Here is a 26,936-nt window from a genome sequence, read left to right as displayed (position 1 = left end):
ATATGGGCCACAATATAAAACACTTAAAAAGTTTTAACACATTAAAATTTGGTATGTATAAGTTGACACTTATTAAAATTTAAGTTCGTATTGCTTGGATTCCATTCTTCTATCTTCTGTGTGGATCCTTTGCTTCTATGTCATGTTGATTTAGCTGTATGAGGCAATCTTCAAAATTGTTCTCAGGCTGATATGTGTCATATTGGTATAGACCTTTGTCATGAAAAATTTGTGTATTATGTATCCAACTGTGATATATTCCAGTAAATTTTTATATAATAAACTGCAGGTCTTGAGTTTGAATTTAGAAGCTGTTGGTGGCGACACCTCTCTCGTCACTCTCGTCAATGTTCGTTGTGTGGTTGTAGTTATTGTTGTTGTGGAGGTCTTGTACTACTACAAGTAGTAGAACACAGCAAGTCTTCAGACATATTGGTACAAGACCACATAACGTATATCATCTAGGAATTTAAATTTAGTAACCTTGTTGATTTTGTGTGCTCTGTTTTTTTTTTTTTTTTTTTTTTAGTGTTGTAAGCGAATCCCTCATGAAAATGAAATGAAAATCCACAGCCTGTTTCCAGTCATCTGACCGAGTCAGTAATGTAACGAATGAAGCCCCCATCTAGTGGCAAGGATAGTTTTTGTGCCAGCTGCCAAAGCCTGCCGCACTCCTCTGGGGCAATCATTAATGACTGACAGATGAAATGAAATTATATTGGAGTGTTGCTGGAATGAAAGATGACCAGGAAAACCAGAGTACCTGGAGAAAAACTTGTCTTGTCTCCACTTTGTCCAGCACAAATCGCACTTGGACTGACCAGGATTTGAACCACAGAAACCAGCGGTGAGAGTCTGACTTGCTACCATCTGAGCCACTGAGGCTCAAGTGAATCCGTCATATTGGCCATAATTTTGGTCTTCTCTAAAGATATCTTAGTCCAACTTCTGCTGCTATTTTGTTGTGGAAGTTTCAAATGTTCAAACGCTGACTTCATACTCCCAGACAGGACTACAATACAGTATCATTATTTTTCCCTTTTAAAGTTGCTTAACGTTGCACCGACACAGATAGTTCTGGTGTGAAAATGGGAAATCACGGAAAACCATCTTCAGGGCTGCTGACAGTGGGATTCAAACACACTATCTCCCGGATGCAAGCTCACAGGCGTATGCCCCTAGCCGCACAGCCAACTCGCCCGGTACAGATAGTTCTTATGGTGATGATGGGATAGGGAAGGGCTAAGAACGGGAAGGAAGCGACCATGGCCTTGATTAAGTTACAGGCCCAGCATTTGACTGGTGTGAAAATGGGAAACCATGGAAAACCATCTTCAGGGCTGCCGACAGTGGGGTTCGAACCCACTATTTCCCGCATGCAAGCTCACAGATCGGTTACATCATCATGCTTCAAACCTAATCTTATCCCATGATGAAGTACGCTTTCTTCGAGTATCTCTTCCCATAATCTTATTACCTTCTCCAGGACACAGCTGAAGAGAATCACGGAAGGTCCATCACCCTGCTAGACACCAGTTTTAATTTTAAATTTTACCTTGTATGAAACCATCATCATCATTTTCCATTATCCAGCTGTAGCCAGGCAGGGGCAAATATGGTTCCTCTCCACTTTCTTCGGTCTTTCCACCACTCCTCCTCCAACACTATGTCCCAGTCCAGGTTTCATTCTCTAATACTGCATTGGATTGTGTCCTTCCGTCTCAATCGTGGTCGTCTGCAGCCTCTCCTTCTTTGCATTTGCATTTCCATCACCTTTTTTTGGCATGCTTTCATCACTCATTCACTTTATGTGCCCAAACCATCTTAATCAGCTCATCTCTATTCTATCATCCCTCGTCGCCATAAGACCTATCTGCGTCAGTGTGACGTAAAGCAAACAGAAAAAAAAATCTAACATCCATTTTCTCCACTTCAATTTCTTCCCGGATTTTCTCATTCCTTATTTTGTCTCTTCTACTCTTCTGTATCATACTCCTCACGAACTTCATTTCGGCTGCCTGTATTCAACTCTCATCCTTCTTTGTCATTGTCCAAGTTTCTGCTCCGTAAGTTGTTATGGGTACGTAATACATCTTGTACATAGATTCCTTTGCCTCCATTGGCACATCTCTGTCCCATAACATGTTTCTTGCACTATGATAGAAACAGCTTCCAGCTTGAATCCTCTTACAAATTGCAGCATCCAGTCAAGCATTCTCCAATAATTCACTCCCCAGGTATTTGAACGTCTCCACTACTTCCATTATTCCTAACTTTGTTCACTCCACAAGAAAATGTTTCTAACTTGTCTTCAATATGTGGAGAGCAGATTTATTTTTCAAACAAATAGCAGGAACCAAATATTTCCTATCATAATAAACTTCTTCGCCATACAGATACACAAACCCACATTCACTCAAAGCAAGGAAGAATTAAAAACAACTATTTATTCCCACAGGGTAATCTCAGACATAGATCTCGATCCTGTCATTGGCAAAACACATCAGCGTAGGCAGTTCCAATAAATAAATTGCCCCCCTAAAAATTTCCAAGTAAACGCTCACAGAAAAACTGATGGCACTATATACAGCTCCAATAGTTACTAAACTTTAGTAATATGAAGTACCAAGTATATTCAACATTTCATGACATCTTCAAACATGCAAAACAGGTCAAATAATGGCGATGATAAACAATTAAAAAACTTTCTTAAAAACTAGTAATACAACAAGGCTTCAAAAACTGAGTTGCTAGACTTTATCACAGAAAAAGGGCAGTATAGAAGAAATATTGTACATTCTAAATATGTTAAAAAATGCATAGCTGAAAGACTTCATATAAGTATGATCCTTATCTCTTTATTCTTCTATTTAAAAAATAGACTTATGTGAACTTACGAGGCCGAGCGGAACGAGATAACAATTTGACTAGCTACTTCATTATCATAAAAACTTTGGCATGGTACAACGATAAATGCTCGTGCAACTCGTGCATGCTACGTCTTGAAGTACTGAGGAAATTCGTTGGAGATCTCGCGTACGAGACGCTGGTCTTCCAGGCTCGACTCTGTCTCCTCGCAGAAGATCCTGGTGAAGCACTTGAGGATCTCGTCGCGTCTGTGGTGGTGCTCGCCGTAGGGAGTGTTGCGCATCACCAGTCTGCACAGTTCCAAGTACTGGTGTCGTCTCTGCACAAAACAGCACCGATATCACGCATTAGTTTTGCCCGTTCAAGGAAGATGTCCAAATGATTTGAAACTGAAAACCATAATAACACGTTAGCTGCCTGGCTACACAAGCCGGCAACTTCTGGGCACTATTTCATAAAACTCAACAGGTGCGACAAATCCAAAATTTATGTCAGATTTTACAAGTTTATTAATATGAAATGACAATTTTCTATTTCATAAATGTTACAAGTTTCTCTTACAATTGAGAGAAATAAATCAATCGATACTATTTATTTGCCTTTGGCAAACTAAAAACTGTAGTACATGTTTTTTCTAGTGACTAGATATAATCAGCTACATCTTATTTAGGTGTAATATTTGCAAGAAGGACATATTCATCTCTTCTTAATCCTTAAAAATAATTAACTTCGCTCAAACTAAAGGAATGTGTTATGTAAAGTAGAGGAGGAAGAGGGATGGCTGAAACTATCAAATTATGGTTTAAAAGATGTTTTAACAGTTAAAATGGCTTATACCTAAAAAATTGGTATTATAAATTTACTCATGAGGATCAAATATTTCAGGTTCCCTATGGGAAATGAAATGGCGTATGGCTTTTAGTGCCGGGAGTGTCCGAGGACAAGTTTGGCTCGCCAGATGCAGGTCTTTCGATTTGACACCCCTAGGCGATCTGCGTGTCGTGATGAGGATGAAATGATGATGAAGACGACACATACACCTAGTCCCCGTGCCAGCGAAATTAACCAGTTATGGTTAATATTCCCGACCCTGCCGGGAATCGAACCCGGGACCCCTGTGACCAAAGGCCAGCACGCTAACCATTTAGCCATAGAGCCGGAATCCCTATGGGAATCAACATCTTTATCATCTATACAGCACACACGCTGCAGTAGTGAGCGGGAAACACGATACAGGAAGGTGACGGACGATACACTTGGCCAATAAAGCATCAAGTAAATGCGCTCGAAAAAGAGGTTGCGTAAATTACACAAACACCAAAGAATTTATCCTAGGGGAAGAGTACTGACCGTACTGGAGATTACATTGGTTTAAAAATAAGAAGTAAAAAATTAATTGGAAAATCGGAAGAAGAGGTATGTTAATTGCATTTTTTTTGGTAGTGGCTTTACGTTGCGCCGGCACAGATGGGTCTTACGGCGATGATGGGATAGGAAAGGGCTAGGAGTTGGAAGGAAGCGGCCGTGGCCTTAATTAAGGTACAGCCCCACTCGCCTGGTGTGAAAATGGGAAATCACGGAAAACCATCTTCAGGGCTGCCGACAGTGGGATTTGAACCCACTGTCTCCCGGATGCAAGCTCACAGCCACGCACCTCTGACCGCAAGGCCAACTCGCCTGGTAATTGCATACTAGCATGGTTATGATTAACTATGATATCTCAAGATACTCTATAATAAGCCGATGATGTAACAATGTCACTGCATATGGTAAATTTCATCGTGATTCCGTATTGACAATTTACAATAGAATAGAGAAATGGTACTATAATTATCCACCTGTATGCACGTTAGGTATTCAGCCTGAAGACGGGTTTGATCCTCCACAGTTCCGCCAACAGTAGTCAATACAAATACATTTATTTACAATTTAATATTGCAAAAATGTTACATAATTAGGACATGTTTTGCCCTCCTTGGACAATCTTCAGCTATATTGGATAATATAAAGGAACATATTATCTAAACATATTACATATTATCTAAACAATCAGAATGCAACATCATCACTTTTACATTCATAAGTGAAAAAAGGTCCATGTGTTAAAATGTTCTCTTTTAAAAAAACATCATGAGAAAGATGAGTCAAAATGTTATGAAAAAAATAAAATTGAATCTGAGGTCCTTAGAATGTTAAAAAGTCGGTAAAATCTTGTAAAAACTTAATAAAAGATCACCCTGTTTGGAGTTATATATGCTTTACTCATTAAATGTTGTCAAATATCTTGCTTAAAAGCCAGCTTTTTTAGTTCTATATTGTGGACATCAGCTTGTTTAGCTCATTGCCAAAAAACGGAAAAGGTTGAATTTGAAAATATCGCTGACAGTAGAATGATCTTATAAAGGTGTGAAAATATCTTTAGATGAAATAGAGAATAAGTATTAGGACTGAATAAAAAAGAAGCTGAAGAGGAAAAAGAAACCAACCTTATCACCAGGTGAGAGATCCGCCAGCTGTCGAACGATGATATCGATGAGAACTTTGATATCGTTGGTATAAAACAATACACCAGTCTTGTCATTACTAAACAAGTCAATGAAGAGTTTCAGTACAGAATGGGGTGGTGCCGGCTTGTGTTCAAAGATTCTTACTGGATCCTCTGGAAGAAAACAGAATACACATTTGGCAAAAAAAAAAAAAAAAAAAAAAGGAAAATTACAAGAAATACATGGCAATCAAATGAAAACTGAACACCCATCATAACACACATTCCACGCAAAAGGTGGAAACACTGTTGTTACATATCGATACTGCCATCGTTGTGGTAGGAGAAGTGCATGGACACAACTCACAGGTGCACGCAGTTGTTGGGTTATGTCTTTGTTGGTGCACGGACTGGTCTAACGTGATAAGAAATTATATTAATGAAAACCAACTTTCCAATACATGACAATCCTTTGTATTTAGTATAAAACCATTAATAGATATTATAATCAGGACATGTTTCGTTCATGCTTCATGAGCATCATCAGCTAGAAATAACTTAATCCAAGGTAGGTCAGGGCCCTGATCCCGGTATATATAATGTAAAAACATCTAATAATGCATTGATAAAAAACAAATTTTTACAATTTAAAAATAATCAGTAAGATTATATTATGTCTAATAAAACAAATGGTGACCATTAAAATTGCTTAAAATTTAAGTGGAATGAATGACATGAAGATCTTACAATAATTTGCTATGAGTGATTGTTCATATAAATCGATGATCATAATAATCTTCGCTCAATGGCTTGTAATTAAAACAGTTTTTCACATTAGGAGTGGGCTCTTGTAATGAACTATGATCTTGTTTCATAGATTAAATGTGATGAGGCGTGTTGAATAAAACGTTGCCTGGATCAGCGTAAAAAAACCTTATGAGACTCCCTCGCATTGTATTTCAAACATTATTATGTATAGATGGTGTATTATTATCGAGCTTCAAATGGGGAACTACTGATCTCGTAGGTGAAAAACATAAATCGGGTGTGCCCTGTAAAAAAGAAGACAAAGAAGAAAATTATATGCGTCAGTTGCTGAAATTTAAAGGCCGTGCTACTGTAGGGAAATATTAATCCTTTCCGGCCCTTAGTGCCCGACTGTTCATTTAGTCTTCCGGTCCTTAGCGCCCGGCTGCATTATCTGCATTCGTCTACGATAGTTTTGTATTTTTCTCATCAGTGAAGTGTTTATAAGGCATTTATGAACACGCAGTACAATCTACAAGGCTTAAGAAATAAAAGAACAATTATCTGTCTTGACGTTGCCTAGGCAACGGTCTTGAACTTCCGCGAGCGCGGGTCAGCTGTTTCGATCATAAACATGGCGGGATTGAATATCGCGTATATTGAAACTGAGCTAAATATGGGCGAAACAAAGTGACACAGAATCCTTGAGTAGGGGTGCAGGTGAATTTTTAATGAGTGAATAATGTATCAACGAAGATAATTTTAGTGATAACAGTGATATAAATGAAAATGAATATTGATAAATCGGACCTGATGGCGATGCCACGGCAATTCAGGTAACACAAATATTATGTTTCATTACTCCAAATGATTAAATGGATGATGTTGAACCTGCGCATAATTCGGAAAGAGTATTAGGGGAAAGAGATTGTATTTTACGTATGTTAGGACGAGAGAAACTATACAGTGGCATAGCCTATTGCGCATATAACAATGCAGCATTCAGACAGTCGCATTCCGGTAAAATAAAAACAGAATGGGAAGACACTTGCCCAGATGAAATAAAAGCTTATATACATGGGCAACATTCCACTTCCAAAATCACGTGATTATTGGTTTTGAGGGATTCAGACAACATGGGAATGTGACAAATGCAGACTGTCTCTGTATCGAGTATCACCAGGAGGGGGTGTGTGTGTGTGAAAACACATTATGACTAAATAAACAGAGAAATGGATGTGACGGTATATTTTCTAATGTTATTGAAAATTTGAATTCATTGTGATCAATAGTTTTTACTGTGTTTAACTTTTTTTGAAACAATACGGTCTGTTTCAGTTTTTGCTAAATAATAGGTTGAAACCTGGAGATAAGCGGAGTGAAAATGCGGGCGGGAAAGGGTTAATAGAAGGCGCTTACCCTTGTGTTGGTTGAGGGGTGATTAGTTCCTTAGTTGTTTACGGAGGTTTGATGGTCACTGACTTGCTGCTACGTGTGTTGTACGAATGCGATCGTACAGGCGTTATTCATAGTGTTTTAGCCCGAGGTCGCCATCTCACCATCAGATAGCTCCTCCTCAACTGTAATCACGTAGGCTGAGTGGATCTCGAACCGACCCACAGGACAAGGTTAAAATCTCTGTCATGGCAGGGAATCAAACCCAGGACTTCCGAGTGAGAGGAAGGTACGCTACCTCTAGACTGCAGGGCCAGCTACTAAAAATATTACATCCAATAAATTATGAGCAGAAGGGTGCAGATCTTTTCCATCTACTATAAATCGAAGGTTCAGGATGAAATTAAACGGCAGATACTTGTATCGCCTTGCAAGTTAACTAGGGTAAATCACACCTACCAACTTTCTTCCTGCTTAAAATATATCTATGGTAAGACCAAACCGCCTCCTTCATCATCTTCATCTCTACAACCTGTTTCCAGTCATTCATCCGGGTCAGGAATGGAATTAATGAAACCCCCATCTAGCGGCAAAGATAACAATTGTGCCGGCTGCCGAAGCAGTGTTCTCCCTAGGACTAATGGGCGAACTGCCCAGCCGTTTTCATTGACCGCCCGGCTATCATAACCTAGATATGTGCTAGTTACATAATACAACGTTGTATTTCAAGTTGCTTTACGCCGCACAAACACAGATAGGTCTTATGGCGACGATGTGATAGGAAAGGGCTAGGAGTGGGAAGGAAGCGGCCGTGGCCTTAATTAAGGTACATTTACCTGGTGTGAAAATGGGAAACCACAAAAAAACATTTTCAGGGCTGCCAACAGTGGGGTTCTAAACCACTGTCTCCCGAATGCACGCTCACAGCTGTTTGCCCCTAAACGCGCAGTCAACTCGCTAGGTTTACGTAATATTAATACATATTTGAGTCACTGTGTGTTCCAAATTAAAATGTAAATACTTTAAATTATTTAATGAAACATCTTCATCATTTTCAGCATAACTGCACGAGTTACATCCGAGTTTAAAGGTGTAACTTATCACATAGTTTCATGCACGAGCGGTGTCTGGATTAGTGTGGAATCGCATGCAAGCACTCTTTTCCGTGGGACGTAATAAACCCGCCTGGCACTCCACAGCAACCGAGTGATAATGAACGCGCAGTAGAACACTAGAAGTTCTAAATACTCTTATGTCTTCTTTGTGACAACAATAAAATAGTTCAATTTTGCAGTTAATGTTTACGTGCCTAATACTATTGTTAATGCCCTGGGGGGAATAAATTGAAATGTTACCATATTCATTTTTTTAAGTCGTATTTCCCGCCCGGCTACTCATTTCTGCCATCAGCTGACAAAATGTAGGAAGCACATTTAGCCTTCTCAAGAGTCCCACGAGTTGCTGCATCTCCTTTGCAAGACACTGAGAAGTTCCTTTTTTTTTTTTTTTTTTTTTTTTTTTTTTTTTGCTAGTTGTTTTACGTCGCACCAACACAGATAGGTCTTACGGCAATGATGGGACAGGAAAGGGCTAGGAGTGGGAAGGAAGCGGCTGTGGCCTTAATTAAGGTACACCCCCAGCATTTGCCTGGTGTGAAAATGGGAAACCACGGAACTGAGCAGTTCTTGAGTTTCTCGAGACATGTACTCTCATTTGCCAGCTGTAGTTCTGGTTGTCCATGTAAGTCTTAGTTTAACATTTCTGGGTTACTATTTTTTGCAATTTTAGTGTCTATCCCTAGTTATCATGCACCACACTCACCTTCTCTGTTAAGCAGCAAGAGTATTTTCTCGGTAAATGTTTTGGCACCAGCCTTCTCTAACAATGACCTTAAAACTATATTTTCTGTGTGACACTTGAACTGCAGGTTGTACGACAGTATTAGGTTGAGGAATAAGTCAGGAATCTGCTCTTCAACATCTGTGTCCGGGGGGGATTCTATCAAGTCGAACAGGAAGGAGATGAAGTCTGTTCCCAGATATTCTATACGGAGAAAAAAAAAAGGAATTCCATTAGATAAGGCTCCACACAGCAAGCAAAAACAGAATCAAATTAAACAAACAAACAAGTCAAGAATGAGAAATATCAGTTAAATCTATATTTTATAATTCAAATAACGTAAATCGGAACTGCTGCCAATCATAGCCTTGTTGAAACTTCACTAAAATCATACCATCAAATTAGAATAAACAGCTTAATAAAGCATGCGATTACATCATAGTATTCAAAATACAGTACAACCAGTCTTCAATGGAATCATAAGGTACTGCAAAAAAATTTCCACTAAAATTAATTTCCACTTAATAAAGGTGTATTACAAAATAGGGTACATTTCTATAAATTGGCACTAGACACTTGAAAGTATACCACTCATTAACAGAGTACATAAAATTCATCACTATTTTTACGATAAAGCATACACTTGAAAAAATGTCAAACATATCAGAATTCATTTCATAATACTGATTACTTTTCTTATCAGTACAGTAGCAAACTATATACACAGCACCTAGTATTAAAAGCTGCCAAACTCATCTACCTGCATTTAAGCAAACTGCAAAAAAATTGTCCAGAATAAATCATTGTCCACAGTACCACAAATTTAATGCTAAATTTTTAAATTAGCCATTTAGCGTACAATTTTCAAACATAAAGTTCTTATGGAATACAGCTTTTTAAATATTTAAGAAGCAAAGATGGGGAAATTTAGATGTGGCAGTGTTTGATACTGAAAATGGGATTTAGCAGATTCTGAAACAAAGGAATGAAAGATTTTGAAATACAGGTAACGCTAGAAAAGGTGTTATTAACTGTGTAATAGAATAATCATGTTTAATAATTAATGGAAACTAGTTTAATCGAAACAGACTTTCAACCTATTATAGCCAACCAGACACCAGTGGGATCCGAACCCACAACTCCCGATTTCGCGTTGGTTGCTCTACCAACTGAGCTACGGTGGCCTAAGCCATCTTTTTTCTGTTGGAAGGGATCTAAGTTACAGGTCTGACACAACTGCCATCACACTATAGAGTGCGTTTAAGTTGCCCGTTGGGGGCCAAGTCAATGAATATTGAAACTAGTTTAAATTAATTCAGCTATCTGAAGAAAGAGTTTTATTACCACCTTATAAAGGAAGGTGTCACTTAATTAAAACACAGTTCACGAAGCATTACCGGTATGAAAATTTACATTTACAATATGTCTGTCTCCATTTCTTCCTCGTAAACTACGTTTCCATCACTTTCTTCAGTCTGAAGTCCTAGATATTTCTGTTTTTCTAAAGCAAAATAAAAATGGAAGCAGCTCATTATTACTCCATTCTTTTCCAAAATGTTTTGATCGCAACCATGACACCTCGCTCAAACAGAAGAAAAGGCTTCAACATGCATTGTATACGAGATATTAAATAACAGTGTGGCATGCGGAACTGCAGTAAACACACACGCAGCAATGCTGGGAAGTCATGGGAAATGCTGAATGGTTGACAGGGATTTGGCGGATATTGAAACTCAACATCATATTTGACTATGTATTTTAATGGAATAAGTCGGATTTTGATCCAAAATCATGGTTGCATTGAATTCCTCAGGGTATAAACTGTCAATAGTGATGTGAAACTCCATTTTATCAAAAAATGGATTTGGTGGCTTTTGATACTAGGCAGCCAAATATAGTTTTCTGAATTATAGTAGGCGTACTCTTCACTGTATGGCTTTCCACTACAACTTTAGCCTCAGAAATCACATCAAATATAAATGAATAATTCTGTCGCAGGCCAAATTTCTGCATCACCTTTAACCTTCGGTGGGTCCAGCCTCACGGTGTAGGGGGCAACGCGTCCGCCTGTCACCTGGCGGCTCCAGGTTCGATTCTCAGCTGGGTCAGGGGTTTTTAATTGTAACTGATTAACATCGCTGGCCTGGGGACTGGGTGTTTGTATCGTCTTTAATGTTCCTGATGATGCTTGTTGTTTTAAGGGGCGTAACATCGAAGGTCATCGGCCCCTTTTTTTTCTATTTGCTTTACGTCGCACCGACACATATATGTCTTATGGCGAAGATGGGATAGGAAAGGTCTAGGAAGTGGAAGGAAGCGGCCATGGCCTTAATTAAGGTACAGCCCCGGCATTTGCCTGGTGTGAAAATGGGAAACCATGGAAAACCATCTTCAGGGCTGCCGACAGAGGGGCTCGAACCCACTATCTTCTGATTACTGGATACTGGCTCCACTTAAGTGACTGCAGCTATCGAGTTCGGTCATCGGCCCTTTTAATGTTCCTTTCCTCACATTCAACAATTTACACTTCCACCATTTCCAAATACACACAGGTTCACAACATATGTGCATGGTTTTGGACACAGCATCGGCAGAATTAAATCACTTCCATCTTCATTTCTCTCAAAGTATCGGCAAAGTAGGGGCAAAAGATCTTCTTACGTCGACGCCCCGAATAAATAGCATTTAAGAAAAAGAAAACCTCTGGTGGACTGCTGTAACATTCATGTGTTGTTCAGCTATTCTGTGCTTTGCTCTGGTAGACTGCTGGTGAAGTTTGATCTTCATGATATCTAGTGGTTGTCTTGCGAGTCAATCAGTTAAGACGACAAGGGTTCGAGTGACCATCGCACTTGTCACTTGCCGCATAACCGACGTTCGCTGCTTGTATAGGCAGACTCAACACGTTGTTTTACCATATTTTTATAGTGCACTAGAAACTGTACACCACAGATGAAGCTTTTATACTCATATCGGGTAGTGACTTTGAGAGAAATGAAGATGGAAGTGATTTAATTCTGCCAATGCTGTGTCCAAAACCATGGATCTAAAAGAAGGATGGGAAGCTTTGCATGAATGAAAATGACTAATAAATGTGGAAATATATTTGACAGAAGTAAAATTTTCAAGTGCAGAATTTACAGTAAAAATTTCTGAAATTTATGTTCAGAAACATGGAAGTTTGAAAATTCATTTCCCACGTACCTTAGATTGAATGACTAGAAATACAGTAGAAATTTGATTAACCAAACCTTAGTTGTCCGGACGTGAAGAGCCCTTCCTCCCACCACAACCCTACGATTTAGCCCTGATGAAAAAGATCAAGACTATCCAGCAAGCAAAAATTAGCAATTTCTTCAAAATTTGAGGCTTCGTAACTGTTTACAAATGTTTTACATATTGTACTGTATGTATGTTTTATTACTCTTCATGCACGTATATCTTAAATTTTTAAAATTTGCAATTCATAGTTATTCATAAATTTTGAATTCGAGTGTCAGGAGTTTTGCTTATCCGGGCAACCCCTAGCGCCAATTAGTCTGTATAATCGAGTTCCTAGTGTAATAACAAAATCTTCATCAAGTTAAACCACTACTGAAAAAGAAACAAGAAATGTACAAAAAATAACTGAATAACAGCAGATTTTTGTATGTGTACAGATATATACTTACCTAAATGGGTAACAGGCATCGGTTCACCCATGGAGAATATCATTGTTAGAAGAAGAGACGAGTAATTGAGGCGGGGAATGTTCCGAGGATTGCTACGCATGTCCCTGCAACATGGATAACTTCTATGTAAAAGGGCAGTATCACTAGAGGGAAGGAGTTTTGGTAGCTTTGTAAAAATTCACATGCAATGTTGCAGGATGATGATGATGATGATGATGATGATGATGATGACAGGAAGGAGCAGAGTTAATTACATTTCTAAACTCAGATGTGTTGAATCAACTGGGAAAGAAGACTGAAGTCATGTTGACCATCAAAACGCAGATGATGAAATACTTCAACCATGAAGAATGATAAATACAGCATCCTCCAACTTGTAATACAAGAAAGAAAGAAGGGCACAGGAGACCTGGCAGATGATTGAACTCGGTGGCCGAGGAATCTCGTGGGCTGATATGGGTTGAGCACGATGTTCCTGTTCCGTGTCGCCACATCCAAATTCAAGATCGCCAACCTTTGCTAGATGTATTGATTTTGCTTCACATAAGCAGCTGGATTCATTGCGGTCAATAACTGCATCTAACTTGTACAGCCTGAAAGACAATTTCATCAGAGAGCTGACTTGTTTCTTAGAATATACCACTGTTCCAATATAAATGGTCCGTTATTGGAAATTACAAATTTTCCAGCTAACTCCTTCTTGGTTGCCAGCATTTCACCCCAGTGTGCCAATTTAGGCTAGCAGGCATCAATTTTTGTAAAAGACACCAAGTCTCTCACAGTGCATTGGCACTGCCTGAGGCTCCAAGTAGCCAGTGCAGTGAACTCCACTACATGTACTTGCCGTGTGTCTTAGTAGGTGTGCTAGTTACCATCTGATGAGCACAAATTGACACACTGGGGTGAAACACTGGGAACCAAAAATGAGTTAGCTGGAAAAATGTATCATTCCCAATAATGGACAATTTACCGTATTTACTGGTGTATAAAATCCCATCACATATAAGACCCTTCCCCCATTTCTTTGGTCAGGAAAAAGAAAAATAATTTTTCCCTTGCATATTAGACATATTATATGACAGTGTCCCCAGGATGAAAGTTTGGGACAGTCTGGTGCAAAAAGGAATTGGACAGGGATTAATAAAAATGATCATGGCATTGTATAAGGAATGTTGTAGTTGCGTGCAAACACAAGTTGGCAGGACAAGTTGGTTCAAAATAACTAGTGGGCTGAGACAGGGAAGTGTTCTATAGCCAATCCTGTTCACAATAGTAATGGATGATATCATGAGAACAGCAAAAGTAACATATGGAGGAAGAGAAATGAACATCATGTTATTTGCAGATGATATTGTGATTTGGGGAGAAGAGGACATGAAGGTTCAAGAACAGTTGAATGTGGTGAGTGGGAAGATCAAAGAATGTGGATTGAAAACAAGTGTAGAAAAGAGAAACTCTTGTTATGACTAGAAGGGAGAAGTTCATAGGTCAGATAAGACTTGCAGACAAGCCCCTGGAAGTAGTGTAGACGTTCAAATACCTGGGGAGTGAATTAATGGAGAATGCTCGACTGGATGCTGAGATTAGTAAAAGGATTCAAGCTGGAAGTTGTTTCTATCATAGTGTAAGAAACATGTTATGGGACAAAGATGTGCCAACGGAAGCAAAGGATACTATGTACAAGATTATTATGTATCCATAACAACCTACGGAGCAGAAACTTGGACAATGACAAAGAAAGATGAGAGTCGAATACAGGCAGCCGAAATGAAGTTCTTGAGGAGTATGATACAGAAGAGTAGAAGAGACAAAATAAGGAATGAGAAAATCCGGGAAGAAATTGGAGTGGAAAAAATGAATGATAGAATAGAGAAGAGCCGACTAAGATGGTTTGGGCACATAAAACGAATGAGCGACGAAAGAATGCCAAAAAAGGTGATGGAAATGCACAGCCAAGGAAGGAGAGGCCGTGGACGACCACGATCGAGATGGAAGGACACTATCCAACGCAGCATTATAGAAAGAAACCTGGACTGGGACACAGTGTTGGAGGAGGAGTGGTGGAAAGACCGAAGAAAGTGGAGAGGAACCATATTTGCCCCTACCCGGCTACAGCTGGATAAAGAGAAATGATGATGATGATGATGATTATTAGACCCGAAATACAGGTAACTGAATATGCATGTTTACTACAGAGTTCCTTTCACTAGGCATTGCATAATGGGAAATTATCAGGTTATTGTTATTTTCGATACGATATTCCGCAGATGTTCTTGAATTAAATATCAGGAGTGTACAGTACGAATTGCTGTTAATGTAGGTTACTTTGTGGGTGACAGTATAAGAAACTGCATTCTTTTATAACCGGAAGAAAGGTTGTGGCTAGCTGCTGTTACAAAAAATAACTCAGAAACCCCTGCCCCAAGGCCGCTTTCCAAGCCATCCCTCTCACTCCTGTCATTGTCAATACGCTTTATCAGGTAGTGGTCGTTCAGTCAAATTACAGTAACCCACTGGTAGTCAGGAAAAGTTACGATATCATTGGAATTAGTTGTGTACTACTATCACTGGTAACATTAATACCAGTAAGCAGGAAAGTTATTCTGCTTCTTTTAAACTAAATGTTCTTACATTTGCCGTCAAGAATGGTGTGCGGGATGCTACCCGTGAATTTGCTGTTCAACCAAACATGATCAGATATTGGCAAAAACAACAAGAAAAACTAATGGTCGCAAAAAAGAATGTTAGATCTTCTCACCGACAAACAGGAACAGCGGCAACAGCGTCTCATGAAATGCTATAAATTACAAACCCCATGGCACTACAGCCCTTAAAGGGCCTTGGCCTACCAAGCGACCGCTGCTCAGCCCGAAGGCCTGCAGATTATGAGGTGTCGTGTGGTCAGCACGATGGATCCTCTCGGCCGTTATTCTTGGCTTTCGAGACCGGCGCCGCCAACTCACCGTCAGATAGCTCCTCAATTCTAATCACGTAGGCTGAGTGGACTTCGAACCAGCCCTCAGGTCCAGGTAAAAATCCCTGACCTGGCCGAGAATCGAACCCGGGGCCTCCGGGTAAGAGGCAGGCACGCTAGCCCTACACCACGGGGCCGGCTGCTATAAATTAAGGCATGTGAAATTGCAAAGGGTTATGCAATAGGTGGAAATGAGTAACAACAGGTAAAGGCAATTTATTTTTACTTTGAAACTTTCTCCCCTAATAATAATATGCCGTATTTACGCGAATAATCCCCGCACCCTAATTTTAGGAAGGCTCATTTTGAAAAGAAGAAAAAAGATCTAAAATTCTTCCACTGAAAGAGTAACATAGGCATAAACAACATTTCATATCACTTTGCGAGTTCCACCATGGTCTTTACGCGAATATGAACGTCTAAATTAACGGATATAGTTGCTTTGCCTGAAAATATTTGAGAAATATATCATCACTGCTATAAAATATATTTGCCATGAATTATCAAGTAGGCTTAGGTATTTCATTAATCTGAACTTGCAGTAGGTTCGATTCCCTGTAGATCGAAAGATCTGTTGTCTCTTGCATCACTAGTATCCTCTCCTAAATTACTTACAAATTTGTTACACACCACATGTGAAACACTTTTCACATGCGGTCTTTTCTTCATGCGGATATTAACAAGACCGGTGGTGGATAATTTTTTTCATGCAATGTAAACAGCTGAAACACACACCGGTGAACTCAGATGTTAGTTTTGCGATATGGTAAAACCTCGATAATTCAAAGTCGTTGGGTCGGAAAAATTGGATTTCGAATTAACCACCAACTGGTACTTCAGAAATGCCTTGCCACATCAAAAAATATTCTAAGATCCGTTACTGCATCCAATTAACATTGATTCACAGTTTAAACCTTTCAAATACAATGGAAAAGAACTATTTCCAAAATGTATCCAACAAGGTGCATTTACAGTATTCGAATAGTGTACTTGGATAACTCCTTGACAAACAAAACCTCACGCAACGAAAGAAAAAAAGGGGAAAAAAATATTCAAAGATGAGAAGTCTATACTGGCTCACCCGTGAAAGTACTTTATTCACTGAATTACTATACTGTGTGCATTTTTAGATGCCTTGTATTTGCACGGAAACTACCCGATGCCCTTAAAACATTGTGGCTGATCAAACTTTCCTATGATGAGGGGAGGAAGTCTTTCGCTTCCGTCTGCATTGCAACGCAGTACAGTGACCCCATCTCCTTTTAAAAAGTCTGGTTTGGGCTAGGCATTAAAAAAATCAATTCAGCTTCATTGGCATTGTTCGTTGCGTACAACCTGATTATAATTATGAGCCACGCTTTTTCGCCAACTGTCTGCATCGCCAAAGAGAACTGCCAGTATTCGCACACTGCCTGTTACGTAATACTGTGGCGTTTCTTAAAGCACTGAATACAAAAGAATTATGATTTCACTCGAACTTAGCAGCTATGAAACAAACTGTCAACACACCAAAGTGAGTGAAAGTGCAGAAAGCTACCCATGCACGTTTCGGAAGACGCATTCTATCGTGACACGGAGAAATTTTGAATTTAAATTACTGTGTAAAATACTATTTTATTAAAATGTAAAGGCGTAGGGATGTGGCGACCCCATCGCCCAGTGGGAAACCACTGCAATCAGCTACCCGAGTATTGGCGGGAAAACCATAATGTTCGCGGGGTATGGAGGAAATGCCTACTCCCAGTCCTGAACAACTAGGATGAAATAAGGCAAAAAGCCTTCTTCACAATTCATCTTTCATCACCCATCATTCACCATTCATCACCTTGCCAGATCATATCTGGCATTGTAAGCCCTGACTTCGGTCAGAAATGTATTGATCATTGATCAGACAATCAGCCTATTATGATTAGTCTTCTAATGAAATATCCACCGGTTTGGATACACACGACCATCAGATCCAAACAAAGACACCATTCGGATACGGTGGGGTGTCACATGGAAGACCTAGGCGAGTCGGAGCGCCTGCAACCCATTAAACAACATGCAGACCCATCTGATCAAGAGGAAACTTAAATTTAATAAATCAGGACAGTTCTCATATTTCGCTACAGTGAACATAAATTCATTAATGAAAGTGGGCAAATTAAAACATCTCACAGACGTCTTAGATCAACATAAGATACTGATAACTGCTCTTCAAGAATTGCGTAATACGGATCAAGACCCCCTTGAGTCAGGGGGATATCGCCTATACAAGGGTCCCCCAGGTGAAAGAGTACTAAAGAGTGTTCCTCAGTTTGGAGTCGGCTTTTTGGTTCATACTAGTATCTTAGATTCAATTGAAGTTTTTTCTTCCACCTCCCCCCGAACGGCATTGATGACAATCAAAGTAGAGAATAAAACGTACACATTGATAAACGTCCATGCTCCAACGAATGAAAAAAACAGGACCAACAAATTTTGGGAAGAACTAGACCAACTATTATCATCCATTTCCGATAACCATATTAAAATCATGCTTGGCGATTTTAATGCTAAAATAGGCCGTGAGAAAAAGTTTCATAATGTTGTAGGTAAGTGGCCAGCTCATCATCTAACTAACAGGAATGGTCAGAGATTGATCGATTTTTGTATTGATCATGGGCTACTTTTGGAAACCACACGATTCAAACGACGACCACATAAACTGATGACTTGGAAGTGCCCTAATGTTAAATTAGGGGAGTTCCAAATTGATCATGTAGCTATGGATAAGAACTATCATAAGGAAATTTACAATGTGAGGGTCCTCCATGGAGTGGACATAGATTCAGATCATTATTTGTCAAAAATTAAAATAAAATTAACTCCAAAAAAGAAACGCATTCTCTCCAAATGTAATAGGAAGAAAACATATGACCCTAGCTATCTCATTAATAATAAATTATATTATGAACAATCTAAAACCTATCTAAGTGATGATTTGGGAACAGTAATTAACAAGCTAAAAACCATTGCTGAGGAAAACGCTCCCGTTAAAAAGAGGAAAAAACATGCTTGGTGGAATGAGGAGTGCGATGCAGCGATTCAACACCGATACAAGGCATGGTTGATTGATCAACAACGGAAAACAGAACAGTCACGCAAAGAACTTGTTACTGCTAGACGACATACGGCTAAATCATCCGAAGGGTTAAGAGAAATTATCACACGGGGATGTTACACTCTACTGATGAAGCATTTACTCAACATAAGACAAGAGATTACTATAAAACATTTCGGCAATACCAAACAAATTATACTTCCCCAACGCTCCTAATGAGAGATACTAATGGAAAACAGGCACATACTAATCAAGATAATGCGGAAATTTTAGCTAGATACTTTGAGAACTTACTTAACAGTGAGGAACCTTCAGAATATCTGCAATATGACACACATCCAAAAAATAGGATACCTTTAGAAAAGGTTACACCGCCCGTTTATAATGAAGTACGAGCAGCAATTGATTCCCTTAAAAATTATAAAGCACCGGGAGAGAACCAAATTGTCGCAGAGGTATGGAAGAATGCTAATGACCAAACCGTTCAGAATCTACATAAACATCTTATAGATATTTGGAATAGTGCTACAATGCCTGAAGAGTGGAATATGGCAATAATTCAACCATTGCATAAAAAGGGCGATAGATCTGATCCAAATAATTATCGGGGAGTATCATTATTGGATATTACATATAAGATTTTATCTAAGATTATCTATAACAGAATACAGAGTCATCTTGACTGTGAACTAGGGGAATATCAAGGTGGATTTTGTCCAGGAAGAAGCTGCCCTGACCAAATCATCAGTTTAAAATGGATTATGAAACATCATAGATCTAGAAACAAAAATTTAGTTATTACGTTTGTTGATTTTCAAAAGGCATATGATAGTATACATCATGAATCACTGTTGAATGTCCTTCAGGAATTTGGTCTACATTCCAAACTTATTAGCCTGATTGGTATGACTCTTAAGAATACTCAATCTAAAGTTAGAATCAGAAATGAGTTATCTAAATCATTTGCAATTACAACAGGCCTCCGCCAGGGAGATGGACTTTCGCCATTATTGTTCAATTGTGTATTGGAAAAGGTCATGCGAGAGTGGACTAAGGTATGTCCTCCAAAAGTCAAAATTGGAAAAAATATCAAACTAAATTGCTTGGCATTCGCGAATGATCTTGCGATACTGGCAAATGGTTTCGAAGAGGCTAAAGTTCAATTGGAAGAACTTGCAAATGTAGCGAAAAAAGTTGGATTGCAAATTTCGTATGATAAAATAAAAATAATGCCTACTTTCAGAACTTTAAATTTAGAGCTATTATTAAATAATAATAAACGAATTGAAATTGTAAGTACATTTAAATATTTGGGTGAAAATCTCACTTGGAATTGCAATGAAAAACCATCAATAGAGAGCAGAATATATAAACTGAAGCAGGCACAACGGATAACTTGGCCTACATACAAAAAGAAATGTCTTTCGATTAATGCTAAATTTAGGCATTATAACTCTGTTATTAAACCAGAAGCAACTTATGCTTGTGAAACATTATTTAAACTCAATACTAGATCAACAACAGAACCCTTACAACGAGTTGATCGAAGGATACTCAGGACGATCATAAACAAGAAACATCAGGTGGATGGACAGTGGAGATTGTTGCCGAATGAGGTTATCTATCGGGAAAGTGAGTCCATCACAGACACGATGAGAAAAAGAAGAACTGCCTTTTTTTGTCATATATTTCGACAAAGTGATAACAGAGTTTTAAAACAATTATTTAATTACTTTTGGAATAGTAAATCAAAAAACAATTGGTTTAAAGAAGTTCAAAGTGATTTGGAGGAGTTGAATATTACCATGCAAACCATAGAAAACAGAGGCGAGAAAAGTATTTTGAAGAATAAATGCATCAGGCTTCCTCTGACCAGTGTACAGAGGAAACAATATGTTATAACGGATGCGGAGAGGGCAGCCAGGTCAACCAGACTCAAGACTTTTTGGGAGAAGAAAAGGAAGACAAATTTGTTGTAGTCTGATTTAAGTGCTCCAATGTGGGCGTAAACTCTGTAAATAAATAAAATGTAAAGGCAGTTTTAAATTATAAGTCTGAATTGTTTTGCGTTTAAATGGGGGCAGTTTTCCTCTATTTGCGGTTACACAAAGCATAACTGTACACCCAATATTGAAAACTAGGTGAGCAAGGAGTGTGTTGCCAACACTGATGCAAATAAAACCCGCACCCCAATTTCGTGCCTCAATTTAAAAAAAACATGCAGGGATTATTTGCGTAAACATGGTTATCTACTTTTAACCTTCCAGTGCTCGCACGGGATAATAAATGACCCCAACATTTGGAAAAAGTGCCAATTTTCTTCTGTCATGTACTGTACACTGGGCTGTTGTGTACCTTTCCAGGACACTGTGTAGCGCCACCTAAGCTGTCTGTCATAAATCTTCATGCGTCAGTACATTTCCAACAGTGAGACAAAGTTGACTGGGATAACATATTGCCCCATGCGAGCACTGGCGGAAGTAAATTGGCAGACTCAAGTTTTGTTAACTTTCATTCTTGTGCGTGTGTTTATTGTGAGAATGACTAGTTACTTTAGTGTAGACGGTAAATATGAGTCATGACATAGCCAGGAACATTAATAAGGACCACGAATGAATTTGTCAACTCCTTTCTGAATTATCTGACGGAGAATTAGTGGATTCAGAATACGACGGTGAAGAGGGCGACATAAAAACATCAGAGCATGATTCACTCTCAGAACAGGATGTTAGTGCCTTACCTGAAGAGGAATGCGTCAGTACATCAGGGAGTGAAATGACGACGCTTCAAACAGGCCCTGACAAAACTACATATATGAACGTGATGGTGCGACTAACTGGAGCACTGTAGTGCCTCCTAAAAACACTCGTACTCTTGCTCACAACAAAGTTTCATCACACCTGCCTGTTTCTAGGCTGAAAACTCATGGTGTTACAGATCCAATGACATTGTTTAGTTTTTTTATTGATGAAAGCATTATACGAATAATAGTTTCTTCTATGAATATTTTCATACAAAGAATAGCGACAAATTTTTCACAAGACAGACATGCCAAACCAACTTCAGAAGAGGAAGTAAGGGTCTTAATTAGTCTTCAATTATTAGCTGGCAAAAACAAATCAGGCTCTCAAAATATAGTTGATCCACACTACAATGTCTAACAACCGATTCCACTTTTTGCTATGGTGACTCAGATTTCATGATGTCAGAGATCGAGATGATCGACGTCAAATTGACAAACTGGTTGCAATTAGGGAAATGTTGGAAATCTTTGTAGAAAACAGTAAATCGTGCTATTCAGTTGGGGAGTACGTCGCTACTGATGAGCAATTAGTGAAGTTTAGAGGACTTTGCCCATTCAGAGAGTACTTGCCTAAGCCCGGAAAGTTTGGCATAAAAGTATTCGCACTTGCTGATGCTCGAACATTCTATGTACTGAACATGTAAATATACTCACAGAAAACAGCCCGATGGTGCATTTCAACTGTCCAACCGCCCTACAGATGTTGTCATAAGATTATTTAGAGCTGCTTTTTTGGTACAGGTCACAATCTTACATGTGATAACTGGTACACAAGCTTTCCACTGGCATCTGACCTTCTGCGAAAAAGAATAACCATTTGTGGAGCCCTCAAGAAAAATAAAAGAGAAATTCCACCTGATCTACTAAAGAAGGGGCAACCAGTAAGGAGTAGCAAGTTTGTATTTTGTGGTGACAGCACCCTTGTGGCATACACGCCAAAGAAAAACAAGGCGGTGTTACTGCTGACAAAAATGTTTCATGATGACCAAGTAGATGAGAGCACTGGAGATCAAATGAAGCCGAATATAAACACTTTCTACAACGTAACAAAGAGGGCCGTAGATACGGTTAATGAAAAGAGCGTAGCATATGATGTTGGAAGAAATACGAATCGTTGGTCATTGAAAATACTTTTTCACATTCTGAACATTGTTGGTATTAATAACTATGTTACTCCCTAGCGAAAATACTCTCCCTAGAAAAACATTCCTAAAAATCAATTGTAATGGAACTGGTGAAACCTAGGATAGCTGTTAGAGCACCACAAACAAGTTTGCCTCGCAGCCATCATCATCATCATCATCATCATTTCCCAACTCCAGTTTCCTGGGTGTGGTGTATCAGAGTGAAAGCCTTGTAAATGAGTTCAAATGGTAAGGAAAAATTTCACAGATCTCTCTGACTCCACCCTTGAAGAGAAAAACACCAGGATCATCCGGAGAACGAGCTGTATGTCCTTAAGTCGGGACAGAAAAAGCAGAAACTCTTGTCTGCTGTGTGAAATGTACGTGTGCCAAGACCATTTCAGTACCATGTATGAAGAATACCTCAACAAGAAAATCGAGTGACTAAAAGAGACTGAACGTTGGTGTTCAAATAGTAATGAAGTGTGACATTGATAAACCCGAAAATGTCTTCTTGGAAACAAAACAATTTGCATATCCATAACACAAAAACTCTTCATGCTATAGCCGTAAATGCGAAGCCATGTATGGGTCTATACCACGTATAGAGGTTGGTGGCTACGGAAGAAAAGGGGGTCTATACCACGTATAGAGGTCGGCGCTGAGGGGTTAAAAGCCATTCTGCGGATTTGAGAAACATTTTTGTAGAGGCTAATAGAATGTCATTCTCTCGTTACTATTTCACCAAGATCCAGTGATGGTCATACTACGGCGCAATAAACTTGTTCCTTGACCTTCAACATCGCTAGCCGAAGCCGGCAAGCGAGATGTGCATGTAGCAGTAGCTAGTTGTACCTGACACTGAGTAAAAGTAACAGATTTATAGATAGCAGGAATATTTTCCTAGATGCAGTTGGTATAAGTGAAGTACGTTGACAGAAAGAGCAGGATTTTTGGTCAGGCGACTACAGAATTGTAAACACAAAATCAAACAAGGGAAACGCAGGAGTTGGTTTAATAATGAATTAGAAAATAGGGCAGCGTACAAGCTACTATGACCAGCATAGTGAAAGGATTATTGTTGTCAAGACAGACACCAAACCAATGCCCACCACAATAGTGCAGGTCTACATGCCTACCAGTTCTGGAGATGATGAAGAGATAGAAGATTTAGTACAATATGTGAAAGGGGATGAGATTCTAATTGTGATGGGAGACTGGAATGCAGTGGTAGTCCAAGGAAAAGAAGGTAATACAGTAGGAGAATTTGGATTGGAACACAGGAATGGAAGAGAAAGTCGGCTGGTTGAATTCTGCACCGAATATAATTTAGTCCTTGCTAATGCTTGGTTCAAACATCACAAAAGATGGCTGTATACGTGGACGAGACCTGGAGACACTGGAAAGTATCAAATAGACTTCATTATGATTAGGCAAAGATTCAGAAACCAGGTGTTGGACTGCAAAAGATTCCCAGGAGCAAATATGGACTCTGATCACAACTTGTTGGTCATGAAATGCCACCTGAAGTAGAAGGAATGCAAGGAGGTGGGATCTAGACAAGTTGAAAAAAAAGAGTGTGAGGGACTGTTTCAAGAACATGTTGCACAGGGACTAAATCAAAAAGTTAAAGGAAACACAATAGAGGAAGAATGGACAGTCAGGAAGAATGGACAGTCATGAAGAATGAGGTCTCTAGGGGTGCTGAAGAAATGATAGGAAGAAGGGAAAGATCACCTAACAATCAATGGATAACTCAGGACATAGTAGACCTGACTTATAAACGACAAAATAAGAGAATGCAAAAAATGAAGAGGGCAAAAACGAATAGAGGCGATTAAAGAATGAAGTGGATAGAAAGTGCAGAACAGCTAAGAAAGAATGACTGAAGGTAAAGTGTAAGGATGTTGAAGGTTGTATGGTCCTAGGAAAGGTAGATGCTGCATACAGGAAAATCAAGGAAACCTTTGGAGAAAGGAAAACTAGGTATACGAATATTAAAAGCTCAGATGGAAAACCACTTCTAGGGAATGAAGACAGGTCAGAAAGATGGCAGGAACATATCCAACAGTCGTATCAAAGTGAAGATGTAGATAATTTGGTTCTGGAACAAGAAGAAGCTGTTGATGCTGATGAAATGGGAGATCCAATTTTGAGGTCAGAGTTTGACAGAGTTGTAAGGGACCTAAATAGAAACAAGGCACCTGGAATTGATGACATTCCCTCTGAATTACTGACTGCCTTAGGAGAAAACAGCACGGCAAGCTTATTCCATCTAGTGTGTAAGATGTATGAGACAGGAGAAGTGCCATCCAATTTTCGGCAGAATGTTATTATACCTATTCCCAAGAAAGCCGGTGCTGACAAGTGTGAGAACTACCGCACCATTAGTTTGGTATCTAGTGCCTGCAAAATGTTAACACATATTATTTACAGAAGAATGGAAAGACAAGTTGAAGCTGAGTTGGGAGAAGATCAATTTGTCTTCAGAAGAAATGTAGGAACACGTGAAGCAATCCTGACTTTACGTCTGATCTTAGAGGATCAAATTAAGAAGGACAAGCCCACGTACATGGCCTTCGTAGACCTAGAAAAGGCATTCAATAATGTTGATTGGACTAAGCTATTTAAAATTCTGAAGGTGATTGGGATCAGATACCGAGAACGAAGAATTATCTACAATATGTATAAAAATCAGTCTGCAGTGATAAGAATCGAGGGTTTTGAAAAAGAAGTAGCAATCCAGAAAGGAGTGAGGCAAGGTTGCCATCTGTCCCCCCTCCTTTCCAATGTTTACATGGAACAGGCAGTAAAGGAAATCGAACACGAATTTGGAAGGGGAATCACAATCCAGGGAGAGGAAATCAAAACCTTAAGATTTGCCAATGATACTGTTATTTTATCTGAGACTGCAGAAGATCTCAAGAAGTTGCTGAATGGTATGGACGAAGTCTTGAGTAAGGCGTACAAGATGAAGTCTCAAAGGAAGTGGATGAATATTGTTTCTTGGGTAGTAAAATAACTAACGATGGCAGAAGTAAGGAGGACATAAAATGTGGACTAGCACAAGCAAAGTAGGTCTTTCTTAATAAAAGAAATTTGCTCACTTCAAACAGTGATATAGGAATTAGAAAGATGTTTTTGAAGACTTTTGTTTGCAACGTGGCATAGTATGGAAGTGAAACATGGACGATAACTAGCTCAGAAAGAAATAGAATAGGTAAGGTAAGGGTTATTCTGCCCGAAGGCAGGTTCAAACCTCCGCAGAGATGTTCCTGAGCCGGAGTTTACATGCGGTAGGGTGGCCAGTTCCTTTCCGCTCCCCCATTCCCTTACCCCCCACCAACAACGCGTGGCAACCCATCCAACTCCTGACCACGCCCAATGTTGCTTAACTTCGGAGATCTCACGGGATCCGGTGTTTCAACACGGCTACGGCCGTTGGCAAATAGAATAGAAGCTTTCAAACTGTGGTGTTAGAGAAGAATGCTGAAGGTGAGATGGACAGATCGAATTACGAATGAAGAGATACTCAACTGAATTGGTGAGAGGAGATCAATTTTGTTAAATTTGATGGGAAGAAGAGATAGAATGATAGGCCACATTTTAAGACACCCAGGACTTGTGCAGTTGGTTTTTGAAGGAAGTGTAGATGGTAAGAACAGTAGGGTAGACCAAGGTATGAATATGACATGCTTATTTGAGCAGATGCAGGATGCAGCAGTTACATAGAAATGAAAAGGTTAGCACATGATAGGATCGTATGGAGGGCTGCATCAAACTGGTCTATGGACCGATGACTCAAAGAACAAAATGTTCAATAATAGACGAAGTGAGTAATACTTCTACGTGTGTTATACTGTCAGTGCCATCATGCTTACATTTGAAACAAAGTTTCTTGTTTTTAACTCCTTTGTAAGCATGGGTTTTGAAATGTCTCCCTTT

General features: G+C 39.2%; 1 protein-coding gene across 2 annotated transcripts in view; it reads right to left on the bottom strand.

Moving 5' to 3' along the window:
• Positions 1-344: 344 nt before the first annotated feature.
• Positions 345-26,936, bottom strand: part of LOC136884985 (NCK-interacting protein with SH3 domain) — a 47,605-nt gene continuing 21,013 nt past the window's right edge. The window contains exons 7-10 of one of the 2 annotated variants that reach the window (XM_067157355.2): positions 13,006-13,109; positions 9,317-9,538; positions 5,355-5,527; positions 345-3,187 (exon numbers count right to left, since the gene is read on the bottom strand). In XM_067157355.2, coding sequence (XP_067013456.2) covers positions 2,996-3,187; positions 5,355-5,527; positions 9,317-9,538; positions 13,006-13,109 — 691 coding nt within the window. In that variant the 3' untranslated portion in view covers positions 345-2,995. Of the gene's footprint in view, positions 3,258-5,354; positions 5,528-9,316; positions 9,539-13,005; positions 13,110-26,936 lie in introns of both variants that reach the window. The other variant, XM_067157356.2, reaches the window with a different exon arrangement.

Source organism: Anabrus simplex, chromosome 13 (genome assembly GCF_040414725.1).
Source record: "Anabrus simplex isolate iqAnaSimp1 chromosome 13, ASM4041472v1, whole genome shotgun sequence".
Lineage (NCBI taxonomy): Eukaryota > Metazoa > Arthropoda > Insecta > Orthoptera > Tettigoniidae > Anabrus > Anabrus simplex.
This window is presented reverse-complemented; position numbering and strand designations above follow the sequence as displayed.